Raw genomic sequence first — 25,850 nt, 5'->3', positions numbered from 1 at the left:
ACGCACTCCCAAGGTGGGCCTCTTCTTGGGGAGATGCATTTATAGACGCTGCCCATTACCCCGGCACCAGGAATCTACCCTCCAGTTAGGCAAGAGATAAATCAAAGCCAAACTTGGCTGATGACATCCAGGAACCAGGAGTGACCCTTGCCACACATAGAAATCCCAGCGGGCTGGCCAGGGGCCTTTGTCTGGTCAGGAGAGCTCAGGATTATCTGGCCCTCTTTGCTGATGTATGGAGTCACCGACTGTCGGAGTGTTTACGAACGGTTATCACCTCAGTGCTTTGGCCATTATCAGAGGCAGGGCCGCCTGCCGGGGCTGGGGCTCGCACCCTCTCTATTACCACCTGTCATTGGCAGAGAGTGTGCCCTGACGCTGCTCAGTCCTGACCGCCGAGGGAAGATAGTTTCTGACGGCTGATCAAAGAGAAGAAGCAAGACCTGATAAAAAGAGTGTGTGGTGGTGTTCTTTTAACTTTGGGAAACATCGGCATTTGCATTTTTTCCCCATCTTCCTGGTGCTGGCAGGAACCAAGCCCAATAAATGCAGTGGATTCAGTTACCTAATCGCTGGGGAAATGGTATGTGCTTAAAGCAACAGAGCATGACTATAATCTCCTTCCAAGAGAGAGTGGATGAAATAAGCTTTCACAGAAGACTTGCTGTATAATAAAGGAGAATAATTTAAATTTAGCCTTTGAAGTGATCTTGCATGTAAAATCTAATCTTGGCATTCAGCAGAGCACCGTGTACTTTTTGGAATTGGGAAGCAGCTTCAGATCGAGGAAAGGTCTTTGCTGAAGATGCTATCACCCAAGTCTCGTGCTGCCGTCCTGAAAATGGTGCCCCAGTGGTGCACATGTCCTGGGGCAGCTGGGGGACTGTATGCGGTGGAGTAGAATGAGTTCTAGACTGAGCCGTCGGAAGATCTGAGTTCTTGAACCAAGCCTGCCACAAACTTGCCGTTGGATCTTGGGACATAACCTTTCTGAGGACATTTGATATAGGTGATAGGATATAGTGACTTAGAATGCTTTTTTTTTTTTTTTTTTTTTTTAGACTGCTTTTTTTAAAAAAAATTTAAGCTATGTAACCCCTTTTAAAAATGAATCTTTAGGGCTTCCCTGGTGGCACAGTGGTTGAGGGTCCACCTGCCGATGCAGGGGACATGGGTTCGTGCCCCGGTCCAGGAAGATCCCACATGCCGCGGAGCGGCTGGGCCCATGAGCCATGGCCGCTGAGCCTGCGCGTCCGGAGCCTGTGCTCCGCAACAGGAGAGGCCACAACAGTGAGAGGCCCGCGTACCGCAAAAAAAAAAAAAAAAAAGAATCTTTAGGCGAAGCCCTATTGCCTCAAACAGAGAAAAGTGGGGAGGGCAGTTTGCTTGAACCTGGGAAAGAAGTTTCCTACCCTTGACCTAGATCTTGAAGCAGTCCCTGAAGACTTCAGAGAACCCTGTAGGTCCTCAGAAAACAGTTCGGGGGAGTTCCCTGGCGGCCCAGTGGTTAGGACTCTGTGCTTTCACTGCTGAGGGCCCAGTTTCAATCCCTGGTGGGGGAACAAGAATCCTACAAGCCATGCAACAATAACAGAAAAAGAAAACAGTTCAAAAACCACTAGCCCAACGCCGCAGAGGTCTACACGCTCTGATCTGGTGGCATGAGCGGTCTCGTTCTGCCCTGCACATCCGTGTTTCGTGGCGTTCCCTCCTTCATCCGTCCTGTGGAAGGGCTAAAATGGACCCTGGGCAGGGAGGGGAGTTGGCGGTGAGCAGACATAGAGAACGGCCCGCTCTCTGCAAGGTGACTCAGCGTCAGGTGTCCCTTGTGCGCTGCAGGTACCTTCGACCGGAGCGTGACCCTGCTGGAGGTGTGTGGGAGCTGGCCGGAGGGCTTCGGGCTGCGGCACATGGCCTCCATGGAGCACACGGAGGAGGGCCTGCGGGAGCGGCTGGCCGATGCCATGGCCGAGTCACCGAGCCGGGACGTGGTGGGATCCGGAACAGGTAAAGGCGGCCTCACACTCCTAGCCTGGCTTGGTTGTGAATAGCTCCTGTGGGTATGGAGCTTCTCTGGTGGGAGAGAGGGTGTGTGTTTTAACCATTTGTTTCTTTAGTTAGTACTCTGATTGCCATCCATTTTGGAAGCTTCTGATATTGGGAAACCCCGTGCAGAGGGGGGTTCCCAGGGAACCGACCCCTCCTACATGGACTAATGCGTACGAACACGCTGTGGTTACACAATTGTATTGTATAGGTGGCTCCCAGAAGGACACCTTCTCCAGGGGAAGGGACAGCCTTGGTGTCCCTAAGGTTTCAGCAGCCCTTGAGCACTGAACACTGAGGCAGCACACCTTCTTCTGCCCTGCTGCAGGCTTTATAGATTGGAGAGTATCAGTGGGCCCTGCCAGCCGGGGAGGGAGCAAGGATGCAGCAGGCAAGGCTGGTGTGATCCCCCAGACAGCTTTTTCTCACGCTGCCTTTTGCCTCTGTACTCTTGTCTCTGAGACAGTGCAGCAACTGGGGCCTGGGGTAGCTTCTCACATCCACAGAGCAGAGACATCCTTAGATGATGGGTAAGCCCTGCCCCGGGCAAGCAGGTGTACACACACACACACACACACACACACACACACACACACTGGTATGCACTTAGGAAAGCCCACAACCCTTCCATCTTTGCAGAATTACAGTACAGCCTGCCTCTCCTTTTTTCTTTTTTTTTTTTTTCTGCCTCTCCTTTTTTCTAAAGTACCCCTTCCTTCTAGACATCTGTGCTGTTAGTGCCAGCTCTAGCCCGGCTTTTATCCCTGAGGAAGACCGCCCCACAGGCCTCTTGCCAGTGTTCTGAGGTCAACAGGAACTTTGTTCGGGGATGGAGCAAATCCTGGCTGCAGGCCTTCTCACTCTTGCTTGCCTGAGTCCCCTCAAGCCTGTTATTCCTTACCATGAACTGCTCCATCCACGTGCCTACCTGAAGAGGGGATTCCGGGGAGGAGAAACTTACAACCCTGGGGCAGGAATCAGGACAAGCAAGATCGAGAGTCAAAGCATTTTTGGGGAAAAAAAAAAAAGGGTTTCCCTGGTGGCGCCGTGGTTGAGAGTCCGCCTGCCGATGCAGGGGACACGGGTTTGTGCCCCAGTCCGGGAAGATCCCACATGCCGCAGAGCGGCTGGGCCCATGAGCCATGGCCGCTGAGCCTGCGCGTCTGGAGCCTGTGCTCCGCGACGGGAGAGGCCGCAGCAGTGAGAGGCCCGCGTACTGCAAAAAAAAAAAAAAAGCATTTTTGACAGGGCTCAAAATGCCTGACATTATTACACAGTCCCAATTTCCTGCAGATCCTCCAGGTCTCTTAGATATTTGGGTTTAGCAGTTAACCTTTTCCCTCTCTTCTTTCCCATCCCATTCAGTTCCTCTGTTCCTACACTAACAGGATAGAGATGCATTGTCCTCATCTCTTTCTCCACAGCACTAGCTTCATGCCTGCCCATAGCTCTCGTGTGATAATTGGCAAATGAACAGAATAGATGCAAGAGAGGGAGTTGGCTAGAGATGGAGAGGTGCTTTATCTGGCCACAGGAGACAGCCATCTCTGAGGACCAGGCCCCCTCCGTGCCCCCTTCTTCCCTGGAAAGGAAGACGTGCACCATGGAAGCTGCAACAAGCCATGTCCCACCCCCTCGACTCCCACAAGCACAGACATGGGCACGCCACCTCTCCACCCCCATTGTAAAGCCATCCAACTAGTGAATGGCAGGTCATCATGCCATTGTTCTCCCACCTGGATCCGGAGATGAGAAGCAGCTCTGCCATTTACAGGGGCTCTAACCCCATTTTGCTTGGAAGCTGGCCGAAGGGAGAAAATCTTTTCCCTTTCTGAACCTTGCTCGTAGCACAGCTTTCCCTTACATCTCTGGGCCCTGGCCAGCCCCAGCTCACACAAACCAGAGCCGGTGGCACCAGACACACTCCCAAGGAGCCACCCTTCCAGGGACCAGAGCAGCTCTGGGTCAGCTCTCCTCCCCAGCCGCCTTCCTCAGAAGCCGCTTAGAGCACCTCCGTGTCGTCAGCAACAGATTGGAAGGCGCATTCAGGCAGAGTTGGGGAACTTCAGCCTGGCACAGACCATTAGTAACCTGAGCGAAGCTGGCAGCCATTCATCTGCCAGACAGCTGAAGGATTCGGGAGAGTCTTTGTGGCCTTAAGCAGGTTCATGAAATTAAAAAAAAAGAGAGAGAGAGAGAGGAAATTAAAACTGCATGACCCATAGGTCAGAAAATAGGAGATGCCCTTTTTGAGCAGAGGGATTTCATTTTCCTCCCCAAACTGTCACCAAATGGGATTCATTTGGTTTCCTTTGACCAAATTAAATCTATCAGTCTGTATGTGTGCACACATATATATGTTTTTGTTGTTGTTTTTAAACTCTGCCTCGATTTTAAAGGCCAGTAAGTTAAGCAGATATCATGGAAGTTAACCTGTTCCCCCCTGCCTTTGTTGAGAATCAGTTTTCGCATTTTGCAGCTCCAGATAAAGTATCAGCCTGGTCGTGCAGCCCAGGGCCTTGAAAGGGCAGCCTGACACACCCACACCAGAGTCAGCCTGCTGCCCAGAGATAGCCAGGCAACGTGGGTGAGAATTTCCAGCAAGTCACCCTTTGCTCAGAGCAGCCTGTCAGTCCCGCTCTCGCTTTCCACAACCTGCTCCTCTAGGTGCTCATGGGATAGGGTGACCCAAGCATGTGCCTCTGTTGGTTCCTCCGAGGCACCAGAGATGATCAGTTTCTGTAATGCTTGCAGCAGGCTCTTTGTTTAGTGTAGTACCCGGGACGGGTGCTCCATGACCCCTGACACCAAAGCCCATTGTATCCGTGCTTCACTATTATACAGGTTTACCTAGTGATATGCCGGTAAATGTTTAACAACCAGCTCTCCAAAGGGAAGCAGGAAAACCCTGATTTATAGCAGTTGGGCATTGCCATAGGACAGAACCTCCCATTGCAGCTAATTTCAAGCTATCAGCATGATGTCAGTCAACCTAGCAGAATTCCTGAAAATGTAGCAGTCAGCCAGCCCCAGCACCCCACCGGTAAGCCGTACCATAGTGCAAAACAACTCTCCCCCAGAGTAAAGCAAAACCTTTCAAAACCTTACTATTCGCAGAGTGGTCTGTGAACCAGCAACGCTGTCTGTATCCAGGAGCTGATTAAACATGCAGAATCTCAGGCCCCATCCAGCCCTACTGAATCAGCACCTGCGTTTTGACAAGATCTCTATGCACATTAAAGTTTGAGAAGGCCCGTTTTAAAACGTAGTTGACCTGTGAGGCGGACATTAGCTCTGTCCTCCAGGATGGCTGTGACCAGTTACTCTAATTGGATCAAAATTAAATTTGAAAGTCCAGCTAAAAAATAACTGACTGCATTGCTTTCTTTCTAATATCCTCACACCTCTTGCCCCTGTTACCTTTCCCCTGTCCCCAGTCAAGAAAACAAAATCCAGGTCAAGTCAACTCTGCTCGTACACTTAGGTTGCTGAAGAAAAATCATAAGTTGTTCAGATCGGTACCTCTACAAACATACGGCCTCTACTGTCCAGTGAGCCCTGGCAGTCCTTCTGCATTTTCCCAGTGCCCCCTTTTCCGATTCTCAGTTTGCACTCATCTTTTGCAGCAGATCCCAGTGCCTAGAACAGTGTCTGACACATAGGGGGTGTGCAGTAACTACTGGGTGAATGGATTGTACATTTAACCTAGGTGTTAGCAGCTCTGCTGCAGCCCCTGCTTTACTGCTGTGGCTTCTGGCCCGTTTTCATTCTCTTAGAGATTCCCCAGATCTCTGGTCCTCTAAGAGTGTGTATTTTATTATTTTTTTCCATATTATTGCTGTTTATTTGGTATGAATTAGTCTGCGCTTTATTCGGTATGGGACCTGTGCTCTGTCCACCCGGCATCTTGAAATCAGTCTCTTTCCTTCTTCATGGACGCTATGTCAAACTTCCCGTTCCCCTCAAATCTCTTACCCCACCAGCTTGTCTCTCACCCTCAGAAAATGCTGGTCACCATTTGAGCAATCCCTTGGCCTCCTGCACCCAGACCCTAAACGTCCCTGCAGCAACGTCCCCTCCCCTGCTGTCCAGAGGAGGAGCAGTTCCTACCCCCAGCCTGCCCGGCCACAGTACCCAGAGTCACCACCGAATGTCCATTTTGCCCCAGCGCTGGCCCGGTGAGCCAGGCCCTGTAATCTCGGAGTGATTTCCCTGTAGTTCCTGTTTCACCACACTCTCATGGTTTTTCTTCTGCCTCTGCTACTTGTCCGTCCTTTCCCTGGGCTTGCTTTCTCTGTCGGCCTTCAATGTATTTCTCCAGGCCCTTTCTTAGCCCTCTTTCCTCTCCCTCAGTGCGAACAGGGCCATCCCCTCTGCTTCCGCGGCCTCAGTTACTACCCATAAACCGATGATTTCCAAAGATTCTCCAAGTTGGCTTCCTCTCCTGATCTCCAGACCAGTCACCTGTCGATGTTTCCACATGTCCAAAAACTGAACTCCTCTCCCGCCAGCTCTGTCCTTCTCCCGGATTCACCCCATCTCATCACGTACAAAGCCCTTCATGACCAGCCGCTGCCCTGTCTGCGGACTCCTCTCTCACTGCTCTGGGCGAGCTCCAGCCGAGCTGAAGTCCCCGGAGGGTCCCTAAGCACACGTGTTCCCTCTGCCTGCTGGGCCTCTGCACAAACTTCTCCTTCTGCCGGGAATGCTGTCTCCTACAGCCCCTCCTCTCTCAGCCCCTCAAAATAACATGACTAATTCCTGCTTAGTAGACAAGCCTTTCAATATTGCCTTTTCTAGAAAAATAGGATTTTTTTCAATAAGCAAAACATTTACTTATTCCAGTTGTTTTGTGTCTAAGTAAAGGTATAACCTAAAACCAAACAACTTTTCATAAACACCTGGACACATATTAAGTTTATTTTCACTTTAACTCTTTCAATCACTATTTAGCTAAACCTTGTCTTTCTTTTTTTGGCTTTCTCCCACATCCAATAGCAAAAGCCCTAGGCCTAGTTCACAGGTCCTGAGCAGCTGTTTAAAGTATTGACACATCTCTGTTGCAGGCAGCCTCCCTTTGCTGCTGTTGACTCTTAAGAGCTCACTAAGTCAGCAGTCAAGGTCAAGGGGGACTGACTCTTCCCCATGACTGTGGCTTCCTTCAGTCCTGGGAATGCTGTTTCACTCTCCTTTATGATCACAGCACTAAGGGTAGGAAAGAGGCTCATCCTTTTCTGTCTAGAGTCTCTTTAACAGATTCTGTCCTAGTCCAGAAGCAGCTACTCTTGGGTATCACACTGGGGGCTCAATCTTTACCTCTTACCTTCCATGAGAAATACATTTACTTCCTTGCTCAAATATATAAAACTTTCAGAAAACAATAGTATAGGCAGTACACCCTAGTACTATTTTATTTCTTTTTTTTTTAAATTGGGGTATAGTTGCTGTGCAATGCTGTGTTCGTTTCTGCTGTACAATGATGTGAATCAGCTGTCTACATTTTTTTTTAATGCAGTCATGACTCACTAAACTGACTTTACAATACATCAATGAATTGTGACCTACAGTTTGGAAAGCAGTGCTCTAGTTTACTCTGCTAAATCCTCTGAGTTTTCCTGTGTGTATAGTAATTACTCAGCAGAAAAGGCTGTGAGATTCTTTTCAGCTAAAGGTCTTCCAAAGATTTCTGTCAGAAACTACTTCTACTTTTTGAAAGGGCTGTACCTTTTTTCCTCCTTAATATGGAAAGCACATTTTGAACAGTAGACACAGCTTTTAAATGGTCATAGGAAGGGTTCAATAAGTGAATTAACAAATATCCATTAACAAAGTCCATCGACTACCTACGTTTTGCAAAAAGATGAACTAAAAGCACTATTTTTGTGTATGCGCGCTAATATCTTTCATTTCAGGACTGTGAGAATTAAGATCTCAATAAATGTTAGCTATTGTTCCTGGAGTTGACCAGATGGGCACCCCAAAACAAATAACCCAGTATGTTGGACCATGTTGGACCCTCTATCCTCCCTCTAGGATTAGCTCTTCCAATGGGCCTTGGAACTCCTGCTTGCCTCATTGCTGAGGGCTGGGAACATTTTCGTGCTAAGGCTGCATTTCCAGTAGGACCCGTGTCAGCCCCCTTCCATCTCAGGGTGCCACATGATCACGTGACAGTAATTGCAGGCATGGGGCAGTGAATTAATTCTCTTACCTTTTAGACGTCCCTGCTCTCAGGCAAGCACTATCATGGAAGCAACTTAGCCAGTCCCTTAGGTACTTTCCTCTGCTTCACCTAGTCGGGCCCTGGATTTTCTCACCTTCTTCAGTGCTTTCAGGGGCTCCTGTCAGCCACCTCCTCAGTAGGCCCTCACCTTCTCTCCGGGGCCGCTGCAGGCAGGCGGGCTCTCTGGAGGTACCCCTGGGCACGGTGCTGGCCCTCCAGGGAATAAAGCTTTCCCTCTCTCAGCTCACTTTCTTCCTCTCTAAGTCCAAGGGAGAGGGAAGACAGGAGGTGCAGGAAATGTTGGCCTCCTGTTCCCATGATGTCCTGGCCGCTGTTCCCTGTGCCAAGCGCTTTGGTTGCCTTGTTTCCTCCTCTCCTTTGTCCTCACGGCCGCCACCTCCCAAACGGCTTCTACGCCTCCAAATCCATGCTAACCATGTGAGCATCCTACAGTTGTCACACCACCGCCGGGTAGACGTTCCTCTCTGCGATGTACAAAGGAGGAAAAATTAAAGCTTTGAAATGAAATCATAACTAAAACATGTGGGATTAAAAGGAGATATCCAGGGCTTCCGTGGTAGCGCAGTGGTTCAGAATCCTCCTGCCAGTGTAGGGGACACGGGTTCAAGCCCTGGTCCAGGAAGATCCCACGTGCCGCGGAGCAACTAAGCCCGTGAGCCACAACTACTGAGCCCGCATGCCTAGATCCCGTGCTCCGCAACAAGAGAAGCCACCACAATGAGAAGCCTGCGCAACGAAGAGTAGCCCCCCGCTCGCCGCAACTAAAGAAAGCCTATGTGCAGCAACGAAGACCCAACACAGCCAAAAATAAAATAAATTTATAAAAAAAACAAAAAAAGGAGGAAGAATTTCCAGTTCTTAAGATCCTGTCACCTGGTCCGAGGGGTTTATCAATCACTCCTACATATTATTCCCGAGAAGGGAGACCCAGAAAAGGAAGGCATCCTTACTGTCAGGGCCTCCTCTGCCTGTCCTGTTTCCCTCTTCACAAGAGCCCAGGGCCCACACATGACAGCCTGGGCTCCTTGCTGTGATATTTCAAGTCTCTTACAGGCCTTCCTCACCTTCCTTTCCAGCCTGCTCCCCCCACACCCCTTCCACAGTCGCCCCTTATTCATATTCCATGCAGACACCCTCACCCATCACCCCCAGCACGTGGCACTGCTGACCTGGCTCTGTTCAAGGGCCTGCTGCCCTCACCCACTGCCCGGTCACCTTTTTAGACCAAGCTCAAATCTCACGTTGTCTGAAGCTTTCTCTGAATTTCTGCATCGCCTACTCACTTGACACTTGGCCCTGGGCAGGTAGTACATGTTGCCATTTCCACTAACTAGCAATGGCGGATTCCCTTCTCCATCCCACTGGGGCAAGGCTCAACTCTGGTGGTCTCTTCAGCCCCTCCGTCAGCCATACTGTGTGTCTTAGCCCAACTCCGGTTCCTCGGACTGAGTCCGATTCGTCTTTGTTACCTCTAACCACCAGCCTTTCCCTGCCCAGCATCTAGCACTGGGACAGGAGCCAAGCTGAGCCCCAGTTAATGTTTGCTGAATGACTGGATGGGTTTTCGTGGCTCCTGAGAGGTAAATGAAAGCCAGTCGGAGCAATGGAAAGAAGAATTGTGTTTAAAAGACACACTTGTCAGTTTCTGGCCAGTTCTAGATAGTTAGTTTCTGCCTCCTCCATCCCTCTCTCCTTTTCCCCTAAGGCCGCTGGAAGCCCCAGGCAAAGGCAGAGCTGTAATGGAAGTTTAGGGCTGAGAAGCTCCTCTGCACATTTCTCAGTTGCCCAAAGTCTTCTTTGAATTCTTTAACCAAAGCACACTGATTCCTGTCGACAAGGAGGAAGTGCCCATGTGACCTCATCAGTGAATCTTCAGAGTCCCCTTTTCAGGTGTTGCCCCACATGGGCAGGAATTCCTGTGGAAAACGGACAGGCTTGGACAAGGGGTGGAGAAGGGCCATTGGACCCCCAGATAAGGGGCCTTCTCTGAAGACATGAACATGGGTAAATGGTTAACAAACGGGAGGATTTCTCTCCGTTCCTCCTCTTCTGCCAGAGAATTCACCTTTAACCATTGACCTTTCTGCGAGGTGTGAGATCTGAACAAAGTTGAACACAGTCATGGATGGTTAAATACCCAGCTTTCCCTTCTGCCCCTGCCTCTGCCCCTCTACTGCCCCGGAAGGTGGCCTGAGGTGTCGACCACCATCTGCCCCCACCCCAGGCGGGATGGCTGGCGACAGAGGAAAGACAAACAGACACACAGAAAATGAAAGTTGGAAGTGGCCCTCTGACCCTTTAGGAGTCCAGAGCCTGGGCTCTTGAAGCAAAAGAGTCCTGGACGAAGGAAGCCAAGCCGTGCCCATCAGATTGAATTTACAGAGGGAGGCGTTTCCGAGCACCCACCCCAGAGTCAGCTGTCTAACCTCTGACATTTGGTGATTGCTTCCTGCCCACTTCTCTTTGAACCCCACCCCTGCCCCCAGGGACCTGCAGGCCCACCACAGAAAGCATTCTTAAATGTCCTGGTAGAATCTCCCGGCACCAGGCTTCCCAGACGTACGCCGATTCCCCCCACATATGTTTTATTTAGTGTAGCCCGATAGCTTGCAGTCGCACCCCTCTGTGTGCTTAATTGAGTTTGGGGAGAATTGACATCCAGTTGCTTCATTTGTTCAGGATGATTTTTTCCCTTCTGTGCCTGCCCGCCCCACCCCCGCCAGGTTGGGGCCAGGGGGCTCATTTTTCTGGCCAGTTCCCATCATCTCCAGTTGGCCAGGACCAGCTTGCCATCTCCACTTTGATGTATGTGACTGGTGTTGGCCTTAGGGGTGGGTTGTGGGGAGGAGCAGGTGGGCCGAGCCTACCAGACCCCCCCCCCCCGCCCCCGCTTCCATCCAGGCATGGGCCTGGGTCCTTTGGTTTCATACTTTATCCCTCCCCAAGCCACTGGGAGCTGAATCTAAGCATATGGTTCATGCGTTTAAGCACATCTCCATGAGCCTTCTCTGAGCAGCCCAGCAGCACTGCCAAGCAGCTTGGAACTTAAGGCCTGGTTTCCACATTCATAGAGCCCGAGAGGGAGGAAGAAAACCTGAGGGGCTGCGGTGCCAGTGGTAACTCCACATCCTTCTCTGCTCCCATTCCCTTGTAAGGGCGAAGGCAGGACTGGGAGAAGGAACAGAGGGAAGGACAGACGAGTTCAGGCTGGCAAGAAATAGATAAAACCCTGCCTGACTGGCCTGGACGTATATACACTACCAAACATAAAACAGATAGCTAGTGGGAAGCAGCCGCATAGCACAGGGAGATCAGCTGGGTGCTTTGTGACCACCTAGAGGGTTGGAATAGGGAGGGTGGGAGGGAGATGCAAGGGGGAGGAGATATGGGGATATATGTATATGTATAGCTGATTCACTTTGTTATAAAGCAGAAACTAGCACACCATTGTGGAGCAATTATACTCCAATAAAGATGTAAAAAAAAAAAAAAAAAACCCTGCCTGTGCTGTGCCTCGGAACAGAGCACTAGCACTCCCCGCAAAGCGCTCAGTGGTCAAACCAGATTTTCGTATCTACTCCCTTTGATCTTGGCACCGCTGCTCTCTGAAAGGTCCATGTTGTGATCCTCTTTAAAGAAATATTTTATTTTCAATACGGACACAGCCCTTGACATAGCAGCAAAACCATCACCCCTGAGAGGCACATGGCTGTGAAGTGTGTTGGTATGTAACTTCCTGTCTTTGCCTACGTGCAGGGCTTCATCCACTGCTCTTTTGGTCCCTCAAGAGGCCCCCCGCCCCTGCCCCCGGTGCTCAGGCTTCAGGAGGCATTGGAGTGAGGGCAAGAGGTCGGCTCAGACAGGAGGTACCTTCTGGCGACGGACTGGTTTGGGGTGGGGAGTAGCTGCCGTGCTTCCCCCAACAAGAGTTTCTTTGAGAACCTCACTCCCTGCCCCCCACTTTTAAGATGGAAGTCAAATTTTCGGATTCTGCTGTGCAGAGCAGAGAGGTCACTAGGCTCTAATGCATTTACCATTGACTGCCCCTCTTGTAGTGCGTCTATTAGTGAGTAATTTGATTTGTACCTATTCATTTGCAGTCCCTGCAGGAGCCTGGAGCTGGCCCCTAGTATAATTGGTGCTGTCTCTATTTTTACATCATTAGATTAGCCCCGACTCCTGGCCACTTGTTGTCTGCGCTTGTCTGTCCATTTATACAACCTAATGTAACACAAAATTCATTACTGATCACATTACTTTCAACTCTGAAGCCAGCCTTGTGATAAACATTTGGTTAACCCCTTCCTGCCCACAGGGGGACTGACAGAACAAATGCACTCCCACTCGACGGGCAAATCAATATTGTAATACAGCAAAGTGGAATTGCATTTCTAGATTTGTTATTTCTCCTGGAGGAGCAAATGGAAAGGCTCGTCTGAGCGAGCTGAATTGAATAATGAATAGAGGCCCGGCACCAGCAGCCAGTCTGTGGACAGAGCACAAAGGCAGCATCCGCCTTTGTGTATCCGCCCAGCTTTTTCATCTGGACGGGCGGCACCGCAGCAATTAATCGAGACTCGTGACTACGGGGTCAAGATCATAGGCTGGGGACCCTAACAGAGGCAACAGAGACCTTGACCCCATCACCACTGTCCTAGCTAAGCTTGGCCTAGGACAACTGAACTAAGAACTAGGTTCATTTCCTTAAAACCTTCACTGATACGAAGGCACCAGCCCTATGGCCTTGGCAGTAATGCCACCAAGCAATTAAATTAAATCCATTACTAAACTAATGTTTACCATTTGGAAACAAATATACAAAATGTTTCCTATTTAGAGTCAGGTCAGCAGTGTTGGGGCTGCTGTGAGCTGTGCCCATCTCCAGGGTGAGCACTCTTTGGTGTGGAAGTGCCGCGTGTGCCTAAAAGTGGTCCTAGATCTCAGATGGGGATGTTGGTGAGCAGCCTGGGGGATTCTGGTCCAGGAGCTGACCAAGAGCCTTAAAGGGACCTGTATTCAATCTAGAAGAGTCTTATCTACCCCCACCCTGGTTATCCCCTCCCCAGCCCCCATTTGTCTCTGGGGAGCATCCACACCCACTCTAAGTCATTAACTTGCAGGACAGTTTGTTTCAAAAAGAATACTACCCCGACTTATTAAGAAAGTCTCGTAAAGCCTATACCACAAAGATTAGAAGAATAGACATAGAGGAAGTAGAATGGAACCCATTACCATGAAAGTCATAAATCCCTAAGTAAAAATAAGCCGTAAACTGGAGATACTCAGTTGGGAAGGGAAGCTGGAAAAGGCAGCCTGTCTAGGGGATGCTTGAATTCAGGGAAGTCCTGAACGGGAGGCTGGGGAGAGGCACCGAAGCCTCGGGTGAGCGCGCCTCCTTTCTATTGAGTGGGCCACCCTTCGTCTCACCGAGGCCGGCACCTTGGACCGTGCTGCCCGTTAACCCGTTCGGAGCCCTGACAGGCCAGAAATGACCAGCAATCCTGTGAGACGTGGAGGTCCCAGGGATTCCCGGAGACGGCTCCCAGGCCTTCTCCACTCCTCTGCTTCCTTCACGCCTCCCTCCTCTTCTCCGTGCGTAGGGGCAGGCAGGCTGCCTCACCCTGCCCGGACTGTGAGAGGCTCCATTTCCCATAGAGGGCTCTGGGACCAGGCCAGAGGCTCTCGAGCGCATCCTGTTGTGAGAAACTACAGAGAGGAGATCCCTCAGCAGGGCGTGACGAGACACATCCAGGCAGTGGAAGGAGGACACAACCCGAGGCGAGCCTGGGTTCGGCAGCCGTGTCCCCAGGGCCGCTCACCTCCCCGCCCCTGCCCAGCCCACAGTGCACTGACTTGTTCAGTCAAAGCGAGCCTGCTGCTTGGGCCTCAGCTGGCCATCCTCTCAGGTGGGTAAGTGGGATGGTGGGGGAGAGGGCGCGGCATGGGCCCCAGCCCCATCAGCTCTAGAAAACAGATCAGAGCACAGGCCTTAACTGTACAGAACGGGACAGATCAGTGGCAGGGAGCAGACTGGGTCAGCCATGGAATGAGAGATGATGGCGATTTCCTAACCTTGATGGAAGGGGGAGAGCCACATCTTACCAAACCCTTCCGCTGCATCGGAGAGAATTTAATTACATTTGGACATTTGAATGAGAACCGGATGTGGCTTGAGCCCATCAGGCCGGCCGTGTTCAAGGAGCAGCATCTCTCCTGTGGTCCATGGGCCCCTGCGCTGTCTCACAGCCCCAGAGGGCGGTTCGGGAAGACCCCGCCCGGGAGCTCGGTGGGGTCTTCCGAGCTTCAAGGCTGGACTTCAGGAGGCAGGAAAGTCGAGGCTGGCTGCCGGACACCTGGTTCCCTGGGACAGCTTCCAAGCTCTGTGTCCTCCCCAGAGCCATGCTGAGTGGGCATGGTCGCGGGGCCCCATATGCAGACGCACACAAAGGAGGCCCGTCCAGCACCTGGCTGGGCGTCCTCTACCGCCACGCCGCCCCCCTGCATCTACCTCAGATGGCATCTGCCGCAGCTCTGCCCCCCGTGTTGTGCTGCTGGCCTGGAGCTAGAGGGGGCATTTTGGGCCCTCCTGGGTGAGGACCGCTTCTCCAAGGGCCTCAGCCTGCTGAAGCATCAGAGATGGCAACCCCAGCTTTCTACCCAGGACCCCACTGCAGTGAGAGTGGTCTCTCCCACGCGCTCCGGGCGTATCCTGCTTCTTGAAGCACCTTCACATCCTCTTCTGTTTAGAGCCTCCCACGCCCTGTGAGGTCTGCAGAGCAGCCCCTCCCCTGCTGCCTGACAGATGGTGATGCAAATGAGAAGTGAAGCAACCTGCCCAGGTCATTCAGCACGTTGGCGGCAGGACTGGGGCTAGAGCGAGTCCTCCTCGACACCCACAGGGAGGTTCAGCTCAAGGCTGCTCCTACATCTGGCTGATCTCAAGCATGGTTTCAGCCAGATTTATCACATAACTCAAAAGCAGGGACCCGTGAGCCAGGTCAGCTCAGCCTTTGCCATCCCCAAGTATAATATGCTGTGACAGGACATACTCTGCCTGGGTCAGGATTTAAAGTTAGACAGATGTAGTGACACCAAGAGGGTCCCCACACATGGGGTGCTGGTCGAGGTGACCTGGGTGGGTGATGCTGCTCTCTTCTCCTTAAGCCAGGACTTGAGAGGGCTTGGGTCACATGGGCTGCCTGGGAGCGGGTTGTGGCAGCCTTCCTGGTCTTTCCCTGGCTGGGGCTGGTGCCCTATCATGGCTGTTGTAGGAGGGACCCAGGGGAAGGCTCCAGCCCCAGACAGGCCAGCCTACCCTGTGGCCAATACCACCTAAGTCTGGGAAGGGATCCGGGGCTGGGTTGTGAGCTGCTCTGCCTGGAACTCAGATGCTCTGCTCCCTTCTCCACCCCCAACACACACACACACACACACACACACGCACGCGCGCACACACACACACACACACACACACACACACACACACCCTGGACCTAGCCTACCTCTGTGCCCCTGTCTCATGTATTAATGCCAGACTGGCCTGCTGTCACGAATAGGGTTTCCAGAGGCCTGAGGACCTTTCCTGTTGGAGGGAAGAAAGGTGATGTGCCTTTTCCCCAGTTTTTCTGGGTGGGGCCTAAGGCACAGAGAGGGCTCTCCACTTGCCAGTTTTTCTCAACCATCCTTTCCAGGTATTGATCGTGACTTTCACCTTCCAGGGAGGGGCCAGTGGATGCCCAGAAGGGTCTGAGGTCTCCTTGAGGCCTCAGGTCTCCCCCCAAAACCCTGAGGTTATTAGGCAGCTGTGCGTGGCCCCAGTGGCCAAGGGACACACTTCCAGGTGCCTGAGCCATGAGCAGCAGATATTTGCCCTTCATGTTTGGAGCTGGCAGCGGGGGAGGGGTTGGCGAGGGGCAAAGCAGGCCACGTAGCCTTGGCCTCATTCTGTGACGTTCTGGGTCTCGGTACCTGCGGGGGTCAGGAACAAGAGCTGGGCAAGGAGATAAGAAAGCGTGTTTGTGGGAGCCCTGTGGGTTGGAAGAGACTCCTGCCAGGAGGGAAGGCATGTACCTGCCCACCGGCTGCAGGACTCGGGCCGTTGGCACAAGCTCTTAGGGACCCCAGGCTGGGTGTGCAGTGAGATGACCAGAAGTCGGGTGGAATCAGTGGGCCAGGGCTCTGTGCTCAGACACAGGTGTGAAGCCCTGGAGATACCCAGGCCATTGTTAGCTATCTTCTCCACTCCCTCATTCCATCACCCAGACCAGGATTCCCATTATCTGAACTCCGAAGGCCCTTTTCATCCTCAGCCCCTCAGCTTCGAGAAACTGCCCTCCTTCCTTCCACAAGTGTGCCCGGGAGGGGAATAAAAACCCCTGCTGGAGGAGAAAAGTGATACCTTCTCAGCCCTACCCCCCAGCCCCCATCCTTCCAAGACCTGGTGTTGGTGGAAGAAGAGGATCCCTGGTCTGTTGGCCTCTCTGCGGGCTCTGGAGCCTGCGGAGGGTGCCTGAGGGTGGGATACGGCAGGGCTGAGAGGACAGGAAAAGGGAAGGTGCAGGGGGGCCGTGCAGCCTCAGTTCGGTGTGTCAGGGTGGGAGGAAAATCAAGGCCTCCCTACAGGCTGCCTCCTTTAACTGCTGCCCTTTTAACCTCCTAAAAAGTGCCCTGGGGCTGAGGCTGGCTCCAACCCAGAGTGTGGTCTGTGACAGAGCTGTCAGGGTTTCCAGAAGCCATCTCAGGCAACTCCATCTCTGTCTCCCTGAAGAGACCCCCACCTCTGTGAGCCACTCCTGTTCTCTGGAAGAGAGAGCAGTAGTTTCCAGGCCCAGGGCTGCTGTAAGACAAGCAGCCCCTAGCCGTGTCCACCCCCTAGTTGGCCTCCGGATCACCTCTTCGGGTTCCAGCACCAGGAAGCTGACCACCCTCCTGAACCCGCAGGATGCAGCCAAGCCCCCCACCTCCTGAGCGCCTCTCTCTCCGAGCCCCAGCTTGCATAGCTGGTCCCAGGCCCTTGTTGGCAGGCCCCTTGCTGACAAAGTCGATTGCTTGGGGCAGACCCCGTTGAGATCCACTTGCTGAGCTTGAAGCAGTCCTGTGGTCCCCTGGTCTCCTCTCTGTATATTCCTTTCGGAGAAGATGCTAAAAATCACTAATCTCCTGCTCAGAGGACCTCCTTCCCCCCACCCCACTCCCTGACCTCAACCCCTCAGCCGAGAACCCTCACGGCAGAAGGGGATGGAAGCCATTTCTGTTTGCAGACCTCTGAGCCAGGCGCTGGGCAAGATGGGGCAGTTTGGCTGACAGTTCCGTGCTCTGGGGCCACCCACTCCCCTGAGGTACCACTGAGCCCAACCCAGACACGGGGCTTAACCACAGGCCCCGCTGATGGGGAAGAACTGGGAGGTGGACGCAGGAGGGAAAAATCAATGCACGTCAACAGGGTTGGAAATTTATTTTCCAGCTCGGAAGAAGGTATTTTCAAAGAGGCAAGGAGGGAAATGAAAAGCTGTAAACACATATCTGCCATCTTCCTCTTCAGGCCATTTCTTGATTAAAAAGAAAGACTCTTTCCCAAGATCCAGTGGAGAAGGGGGAGCGCGAACCGGTGGGGCCTGGATGGCAGAGACACCTGCTGGGGAGGGAAGATGGAGAGGGACCCCGAGGTCCTGTGGATAATCACAGGCGCTAATACAATTGCAGCAATGAGAGTAACTCACATTTGCTGACGGGAAGCTTTAAGCACTTCATGACGCGCTCTACATGCATTGTTTAATTTAATTCTACGACCGCACTATGAAAGAGACACTGTTACCCTCCTGCGCAGGAGACTGAGGCACAGAGGTTGAGTAACTTGCCCCAGATCTCCCAGGTAGCAGGGCCCAGGGCCTGTGCTCTTAACCACTGCCCTCATCTGCCTCCCCAGCCTGGGCCGACATTGCCCCCCCCCCACTCCTCAGGCCCTTGAGGCTGAGGGGTAAGGGTGGGGGGCATTCTCCCTCCTCTCTGCTGGAAGTGGGCGGTGGGTACCACCTAAGACTCCACCCCAAGGCCTAATCCTGCTCCCCGCAAGCTTGGGACGGGGGTGTGTGGCTGCAGCCAGGGCCCCGTAGAAGTGCTCTGCTCATCCCTTTAATGAGCAGCATCGAGGCTGAGTGTGCAGAGCTGGGCCGGCTGGAGCCTCTGAGCACACCAGAGGGGCCCGGCAGTAAATGCTACTCCTTTTGTGGCAAGGGAAGTGCCAGGGAGGCCTGGGGACTGAACCTCAGGGGTCCCAGGGACCCTCCGCCCAAACACACACACAGAACTGCCCTCACTGACCCCATCGGGTCCCGGAAACAGACCTTCCTCAGCCAAGTCCCGAGATGGGCTCTCCACAGGGCCCTCACCCACCAGAAGCCAAAGGGGCTTACCTCGGGGTCTCTGGCCAGCCACCCTCACTGCCCTCCGGCCTGGAGGAGGCCTGGAGAAGGTCAAGCCCAAAGTAGGACTTCACTCCTGACCTTCCCCCTGGGGTCTCCTGCCCTCCTGGGCTCCCCCAGCTCCTCCCAAAGCTCACATAGACCCTGTGTCCTCAGCGTTTCACCCCCTCCCCAGGGATCAGGGAACCAAGACCATAGCGCTTAGTAAAGTGACTGTTCCTGTGAAGAGAGACCTGCACCCAGTCTTACCAGGCATTGCACGGCCTCAAGGGAGTGAAGGGTCTGTACCCAGGGGAGAGGACGGTCCCAGGGAGAAGAACCTCCATGGTGAAGCAGCCTTGGGGACCAGCAGTCCAGCGGGGAGGACCAGAGAGAGGGGCTTCCTCATGCTCTGCCCCCCGTGCCATCTCCTGTGCCGTGTAAGGTCCCCTTCCTGCCTCATCCTCTGCCTCTCCCTGGGTGGAGCCCTGCCCTGCTCATCGGCACCCACCCACGGCTCGCAGGAGCCAGGCTGCTGCTCCTGCCTTTGCAAAGGGGCCTCAGTAATCCTGCTGGGAGATGAGGGGCTGGGGTGATGGTGGAGTGAAGGACGGAAGACAGGCTCCCTCATCCTGCGTGGCCCAGCCCAAGATGGGGCAGCTAAGCTCCTGCCTCCTCACATGCTCCCTGGGTCTCCGTTGGCACACACGCCCAGGGAACCAGGCTCGCTTCTCCCTAACAAGGCCAGCCACCTCTTTGTCCGCCTCTGACACCTTCGAAATTTGCCAGGCTCCACAGAGAGTGAGGGCAGCACGAGGGCTGAGCTTTCTCTGTCCTTTGCTTACTTCATGAGAGCCAAGGCGCCTCCTTTTTGCTTGCTGCTCATTCCACTGCCCCCCTACCCGCTGTGGCTGACCCATCCTGGCCCAGGGCATAGAGGGGCAGCAGGCCCATTTTCCAAAAAGAGCCAGCAGGGAATGGGTGGACACAGCCAGTGGGGAGCACTGGAGCCAGTCTTAGCGGTTTCTGGAGTTGTCACATCACCGTCCTGGGGCCTGCAGCGGCCCAGTTCTCTCTCGTGGGGGGTTGTGTACCCAGAGCCAATGGCTTCCTGCTCTTCCTTGGTTTTGCTGCCTGCAAGGTGGGGAGACCAGCACCCACGTCCCAGGAGCACGAAGGCGCTGGAGAAAGTGAGGTCATAATAGGATTTTCTGTCCAAGTCCAGTCCATTGTCTAGGAGCTACTCTTCATCCCCTACCTCGCTCTGAGGCCTGGAGAGCAGCCTCCTTTAGAGCTAGCTTTTTCCCACCGGCCAGAATCCACCTACTTCTGCTGAGTGGGGAGGCTGCCAGGGATGCTTGCTTAGTCCCCCACCACAGAGCCCCCAGCTCTCTCTCCTGCAGCCCTGGCAGGTTTCTGGTGGGCTTTCCCCACAGGTCCACCTCAGCTGCAGGAGAGCTGTTCAGACCCAGGGATCTGGGGATTGGGGGAGGAGGGTGGCAGCCAGAAACTGGGCCACTGAGTCAGAACATCCGGAGGCGTCCCCGAAAACTCAGCCTTTGTCTGTCTCCTCTTCCTCTCCTGGCATCCCACGTGCATGGGGCGCAGCCGGCACTGCATGGGCCAGAGGCTCCTTCCCTCTCCCCCACCACCCGTCACCCTCACCAAAGGGGGTCTCGGCTGTGTCACGACACTTCCATCTCTGGGACCCCCAAGACTGGTCCCCAGGCCCCTACACATGCATGTCACTACAGAATTCTGCTGCAAGCTTACCCTCCTCCCAGTGTGACTTCCCCACACCTCCCGATACCCTCTCCTCCTGCTTGCAGAGATCAGTGTACTTCTCCATCATTGTCCGGGTCTTTTCCCAAAAGGTTCCTCAATGCTCTTCTTTTCACAAGGGAAAAAAAAAACAATGCCAACAGCCCAGCGTCCATGAGCAACCCAACAGTCACAAAGCATGTGTTCAGGATGGAGGAAGGTAAGGCCACACACTTCGTTTGCCGCTTGCTCTGAGGGCTGGGCGGCTGGGTGGCCTGAGGGGCAACCGTGTGTGCACCCCTCGAACACGTCCACATCCGCTTCTGCACACGCTCATCCTGTCTCAGCGAGAAGAAGAGAGAGGGACTTGACAGAGGCATGTAGGAAAGTGCCCAGGCCCAGCCGGGCCCCTGCTTCTTGTACTGGTAGTCATGCGCAGAAAAAGCGCCACATCTCCTTCCCACATCGTTCACTCATTCATTCGAGAAATGTTTTTTGAGCACCAGCTGTTTTCTAGGCCCTGCGGTTGGCACTAGGGAATACAGAGAGAAAGCACAGAACTGGCCCCCGAGAGACCCTCCACCTGGATGGAGACACGCGTGTGAGCAGGCGGTGCACAGTGTGCTAGAGGGCCCGGGGCAGGAGTGGGTACACAGCACAGTGGGGCCTGGCCGGCTCCGCCAGCACAGGCTCGTGCTTGCCCTTAGCTTTGAAGATGAGTAGGCGCCCTAGGGGCCTAGGGAGCCTGGGAAGAGCTTTTCCGTCAGAGGAAGTTGGATGAGCACCGGCCCAGAGGCCTAAGGCAGCCTGGAGAGGCCCCCAGACTGCCCAAGCTCATTACTGGTTCCTCAAATCCAATAACAGGAGAGGTTAGTGAGGTCTTGCGGGGGGCGGGTCAGTCACGGAAGGCAGTTCGATAGAGCTGAGGGGTTTAGACCTTATCCTGAGGACGCTTAGGAGTCGATGAAGATTTTTAAGCAGAGGAAAAGCAAGATGAGGTTTGTGCTACAGAGAGAACACCCCGGCTTTGGGATGCGGTGGCTTGGAGAGGGGGGTCTGGAGGGCAGGAGACCAGTAGGGAACTTTGGAATTTATCCAGGCAGGAAGCACAGGCCTAACCCGGCAGTGGCCGTGGGCATGGAGAGGAGGGAGGAGGCCCGGGGAGACGTACGGGACATAAATTCACCAGAGCTCGGTCGCCCTGGGAGATGGGACCACTTCCCTCATGTCCCAGGCCTCACTGGTAAAGAGAAAACACGAGCAGGACAGCTCAGGCTCTACCTGGCCCCCGAGAGCAGCAAACTCATCTTGTAAGTCCCTTTGGCAACCGTCCCTGCACTGTCACAGGATGGGATGACGGGCGTCCGCCCAGACTCGCGGGGTGGGGTCCCTGCGGGCCTGTGCTGAGGGGCAGAGGGGGTGCCACGCTCGGTCCTGGGCTCCCGGCCCCTCGGCTTCCTCGCTAGTGGGGATGTGCCGGCACTGGGTCTCCAGAACGTCAGGCATGGCTTCCAGCTCTGGAGAGGTGCCGACCTTCCCCATGCCGGTGGCCTTTTCTGCTCCTCCACGTGGGGCTTTCTTCCTTGGCTCAGGAAGCCCCTGCTCCTCTTGCTGCGGCCACTGCTCCTGTCTCCTGCCCTCCTGGCCCTGCTGCCAGCGCCCCCTAGTGCTGGGACAGCCTGCACCAGGGCCAGGGCCTCTGGAATCAGAGATCTCCCACAGACTCCTCGGCCCGACGCTTCCATACAGAAATCCCGGGGCCTGTTCTTTGCTTTCCTGTCCTGTCCCTCTCTCGGCACAATGGCCTGGACTCCCAGATGAGGGTGAGGCTAGAGGGCGATCCACATCTAGATAACTCTCGGCTTATCTCAGGGTTGGGCCCAACGGGGCAGCCAGTGTCTCTTGGAGATCAGGGGCCATCACCAAGCCTGTAGCTTGTGTCCACAGCCCCCATCTGCTGAGGGGTTCTGGTGTCCAGGCACACACACCCTTCCAGCCTGAGGGCCCCTCACGCCTCACACAGGACCAGGAGCCTGCTCTGAAGGAGGGCAGCACAGACTCCCCCAGCCCGTTCTGTGGCTGCCTCTGCTGGGTCACCACGATGCTTTGGGGGTCACCCGCAGGGGGGGGGGGTCGGTGGTTATTTCCTGGCCGACTGGTGATGGCCGGCCCAGGAGCAAAGGCCATGACCCATTCCCTAACCAAAGCCAGCTGTGCTGCATGTGTACGGTGGCAGGGAGCCAGGGAGCAGGTGCAGGCTGGAGATAAAAGAGACCAGACAAGTGTAACACTCGAGCACACCTTGCCGTTTCAGATGACTGCTTTGAGGTCCTGGGCTCCTGGGGTGGACACGCAAGACCCCCTCAGTCCCGGGCAGGTGTACCTTGGGGAAGGAGAGGTTGCGGGTACCACATCTCGGCTTGGGGCCCAGAGTTTGCCCAGGGATGTGTGTGCCCACATCTCAGAGCCCACTGTGAGGGAGAGGGTATAGGAACTGGCCACTTTCAAAAAGCCAAGAAGTAATTCTCTCTTCCTTGCATTCGGCACGCCAGGAAGTCTATCCCCAGCCCACCTACCCCAGTACTTGTCTTGGATCAAGAGATGGTGGGCAGCTGGGTAAGCTGCCCAGAGTTGAACGAGAGGGAGCCAGGTGCCATACCCAAGATGGTAGCGTGGCTGTTTTGACGCCAGGGAAGGGGCAGAGGAGGAGATGGGAGCCTCCCTGCCTGCTTCCCGGGTTGACTCTGAGCATAGAAATGCTGGGGGGCCTCCAGGACACTTGGGAGCCCAGAGGAAGGGAGAAAGGAGGCACTCCAGGCACGTAGGCCCCTCTCAAACCTGGCATTCCCTCCTGAAGGGAAACAGGTCACTTTCCAGGAGGTGCCGCAGATGGACCGGGGCCTGGCCAGCAGGCAGACTGTGTGGGTGAGAACGAGTGAGCGAGTGGCTAAGCCAGGGTTGAAGCTCCCTGGCAGGGGAGGGGAGGGAGACAGATCAGGTAGGGAAGCGTCGGTCCTTCCCATGTCCTGGCTTCTCCCCTCCTGCCAGACTTGTAGCTCCAGGATAGGAGCCTCTCATGGAGTTGGGGGAGCATGCTGGCTGAGCACATGCCCCATGTATGGCAGTGTGGTCCTGACAAATCATCAGGGCGGCCGTACTTCTGGCTAAAGGGGCTCCCACAATGAGGGAGTAACTGGAGCCCGCCAGCCAAGGGGGCTTCGCCCTCCTCAGGGGGAGCCTCCCTGTGCCCCGAGCTGCCACCCGGCCCGTCCTTCCCCCCGCAGAAGGATGTAAATGGACCCAGATTGGTGCCTCAAGGCAGGCAGCCCGGCCCAGGGCTACCCCCGCCTCCCCAAGACGGCACTCTGACCAGGCCTGGCCCGCCCTTCTGTCTTGCAGAACTACAGCGAGAGGGAAGCATCGAGACTCTGAGTAACAGCTCAGGTTCCACCAGCGGCAGCATCCCGAGAAACTTCGATGGCTACCGATCCCCACTGCCCACCAATGAGAGTCAGCCCCTCAGCCTCTTCCCTACCAGCTTCCCGTAGGTACCAGCAACCTGCTTCTGACTGGCTGGCCCACTCACCTGCTGGGGGGAGGGGAGAAGTCCCCGCCCTGGTCCTGCCCTTCGGACTCTGCTCGTCTTTTACCACCACCTTCCCCAAGCTTCGTGACAACAGCCGCCCCCCCTCCCTGGATTGAGAAGAGACCCTTCTCCAAAGCACCTTGGCTCACCATGACCTCTGCCCCCCATCAACGGGGCCGTGGCTGAGAGAGACTCTGCAGAAGCTCCGTCCCCTCCTCCGTTTGCACATGATGTCCTGCATTGGACCCGCTTTTGTATTTTCTAACCAAACCCTTCGGGGGCCTGGGTGGGGCGAGGGTGGGTGGTCCGGCGGGCACTTTGGCCCTGAGCGACAGCCCCAGCTCACTCCTGGCTTCGGCACACGCTGCCCAGCTTCCCTTGGCCAACCTGCTTCTGGCGTTGAACTGAGGCCCAGCGTATTAGGGAAGGAGGAAGGAAGAAGAAACCCCCCTTCCTCTTTTCTTTCCCCTTTGGCTCATGGAAAGGATTTGTCTTTCTTGTCTGTAAGCCCTTTTACCCTGGTCCTGTACTGTTCAGTGAAGGAAACCCTGGTTACTGAGGCCCTGTCAAAAAGTGCACGTCTTGTTCAATAAATCACGCTGCAGTTGGTGTCCATCCCTGAGTTGCTGGGGTCAGGGTCCTCTCCAAGCGCTGAGCAGAGTCCTGTGGGCCTGACCGTGTGTCCCTGCTCCACACGTGCAGCTGAGGGGGAGTCAGGGAGGGGGGAGGAAGGAGAATGAGGATGTTTACTCTTGAACTGGGGCAGGGTCTGACTTAAATCCATTCTCTGACCTTCTTGCCTGTTACCAGAGCCATTGAGTTCTGGGGGCACCCCAGGCCCGGACCCTCCCTGGCTGTGGCCATCAGGGCTGGTCAGGTCCTTGGCATGTGCTTCTGGGCTGCTGTGGGAAGGAGAGCCTGATGAAGACTCTGGCCTCGTCTTTGGGACAGGCTCCCTGTCATTACCTCTCCTCAGACTCAGAAGGTGACGGGTGGTCAGGTGAAGGTGGGTCTCCCAGGAAACCTGGCTGGAACCTTGGATGACAAGTTCCTGATGTGGTTCCCCTCCCACCTCCCAATTCTGGACCTAAAGTGAATGGCAGGAAGGAGACAGGAGCCAGGGGAGTGAAAAGGGGTAGCCCCAGTCCCGCCTTCCCTGAGACCCCAGAGAGGCCTGGGAGGATTGAAGGAAACCCACTGATCCAGGTGTGGTTTGGGGTGAAGTTTAATGTAACAGCCACAGAAGAGTTCACAAACAAGCAGGCCTTCCCATCCAGCCGTCCAGCCAGAGCGGGGGAGCTCCAGGGCCCCCGCCCTCTTCGCACGCACCCCATCCAACCCTGGCGCCTGCGGAGAGATTAAATCTTCAGTGCCCTCCACCCGACCAGCTGGGCATGCTAGCAGAAGGGGGACCTGAATCACACTCGGCTCTGAAGGCTGAATAGATGGCCCTGCATAGGGTGGCTGAAGCCAGTCCCTCCTGCCTGGGAACCTGCGGGGTGAGGAATCACATGCCAGAGTGAGGCATGCTGGGAATGGAAGGAGGCCTGGGCCCAGTCGGGGCTGCGGGAGGAACAGCAGCTTTTCCCGTTCCAGCCCACCTGGAGACACTGATGTGCCTGGCATACCCCCCACCCCAGCCAGAGCAGTGTTTCAGTCAAAAGGGGACAGGGAGGGAGGGAGGGGCGTGCCACCAGATTGCCTATGCACACTGGCCACGGAAGGAGCTCAAGGAAGGGTCAGGCCCTCTGAACCCACCCTAGGGCACGTGGATGGGGCAAAGATGGACAGCCAGGAGCGCTCTCCAACCACA

General features: G+C 54.7%; 1 protein-coding gene across 6 annotated transcripts in view; it reads left to right on the top strand.

Annotated features, from left to right (window-relative positions):
* Nucleotides 1-24,652, top strand: part of BCAS3 (BCAS3 microtubule associated cell migration factor) — a 571,522-nt gene extending 546,870 nt beyond the window's left edge. For 5 of the 6 annotated variants that reach the window (XM_033847806.2, XM_073797378.1, XM_073797379.1 and 2 more), the window contains 2 exons: nucleotides 1,840-2,007; nucleotides 23,851-24,652. In XM_033847806.2, coding sequence (XP_033703697.1) covers nucleotides 1,840-2,007; nucleotides 23,851-23,999 — 317 coding nt within the window. In that variant the 3' untranslated portion in view covers nucleotides 24,000-24,652. Of the gene's footprint in view, nucleotides 1-1,819; nucleotides 2,013-23,850 lie in introns of those variants that run through there. The other variant, XM_073797382.1, reaches the window with a different exon arrangement.
* The last annotated feature ends 1,198 nt before the right edge of the window (nucleotides 24,653-25,850 follow it).

The sequence above is a fragment of the Tursiops truncatus genome, chromosome 20, assembly GCF_011762595.2.
Source record: "Tursiops truncatus isolate mTurTru1 chromosome 20, mTurTru1.mat.Y, whole genome shotgun sequence".
NCBI lineage: Eukaryota > Metazoa > Chordata > Mammalia > Artiodactyla > Delphinidae > Tursiops > Tursiops truncatus.
The sequence above is the reverse complement of the archived record's forward strand: the minus strand, read 5'-3'. Positions and strand labels throughout refer to the sequence as shown.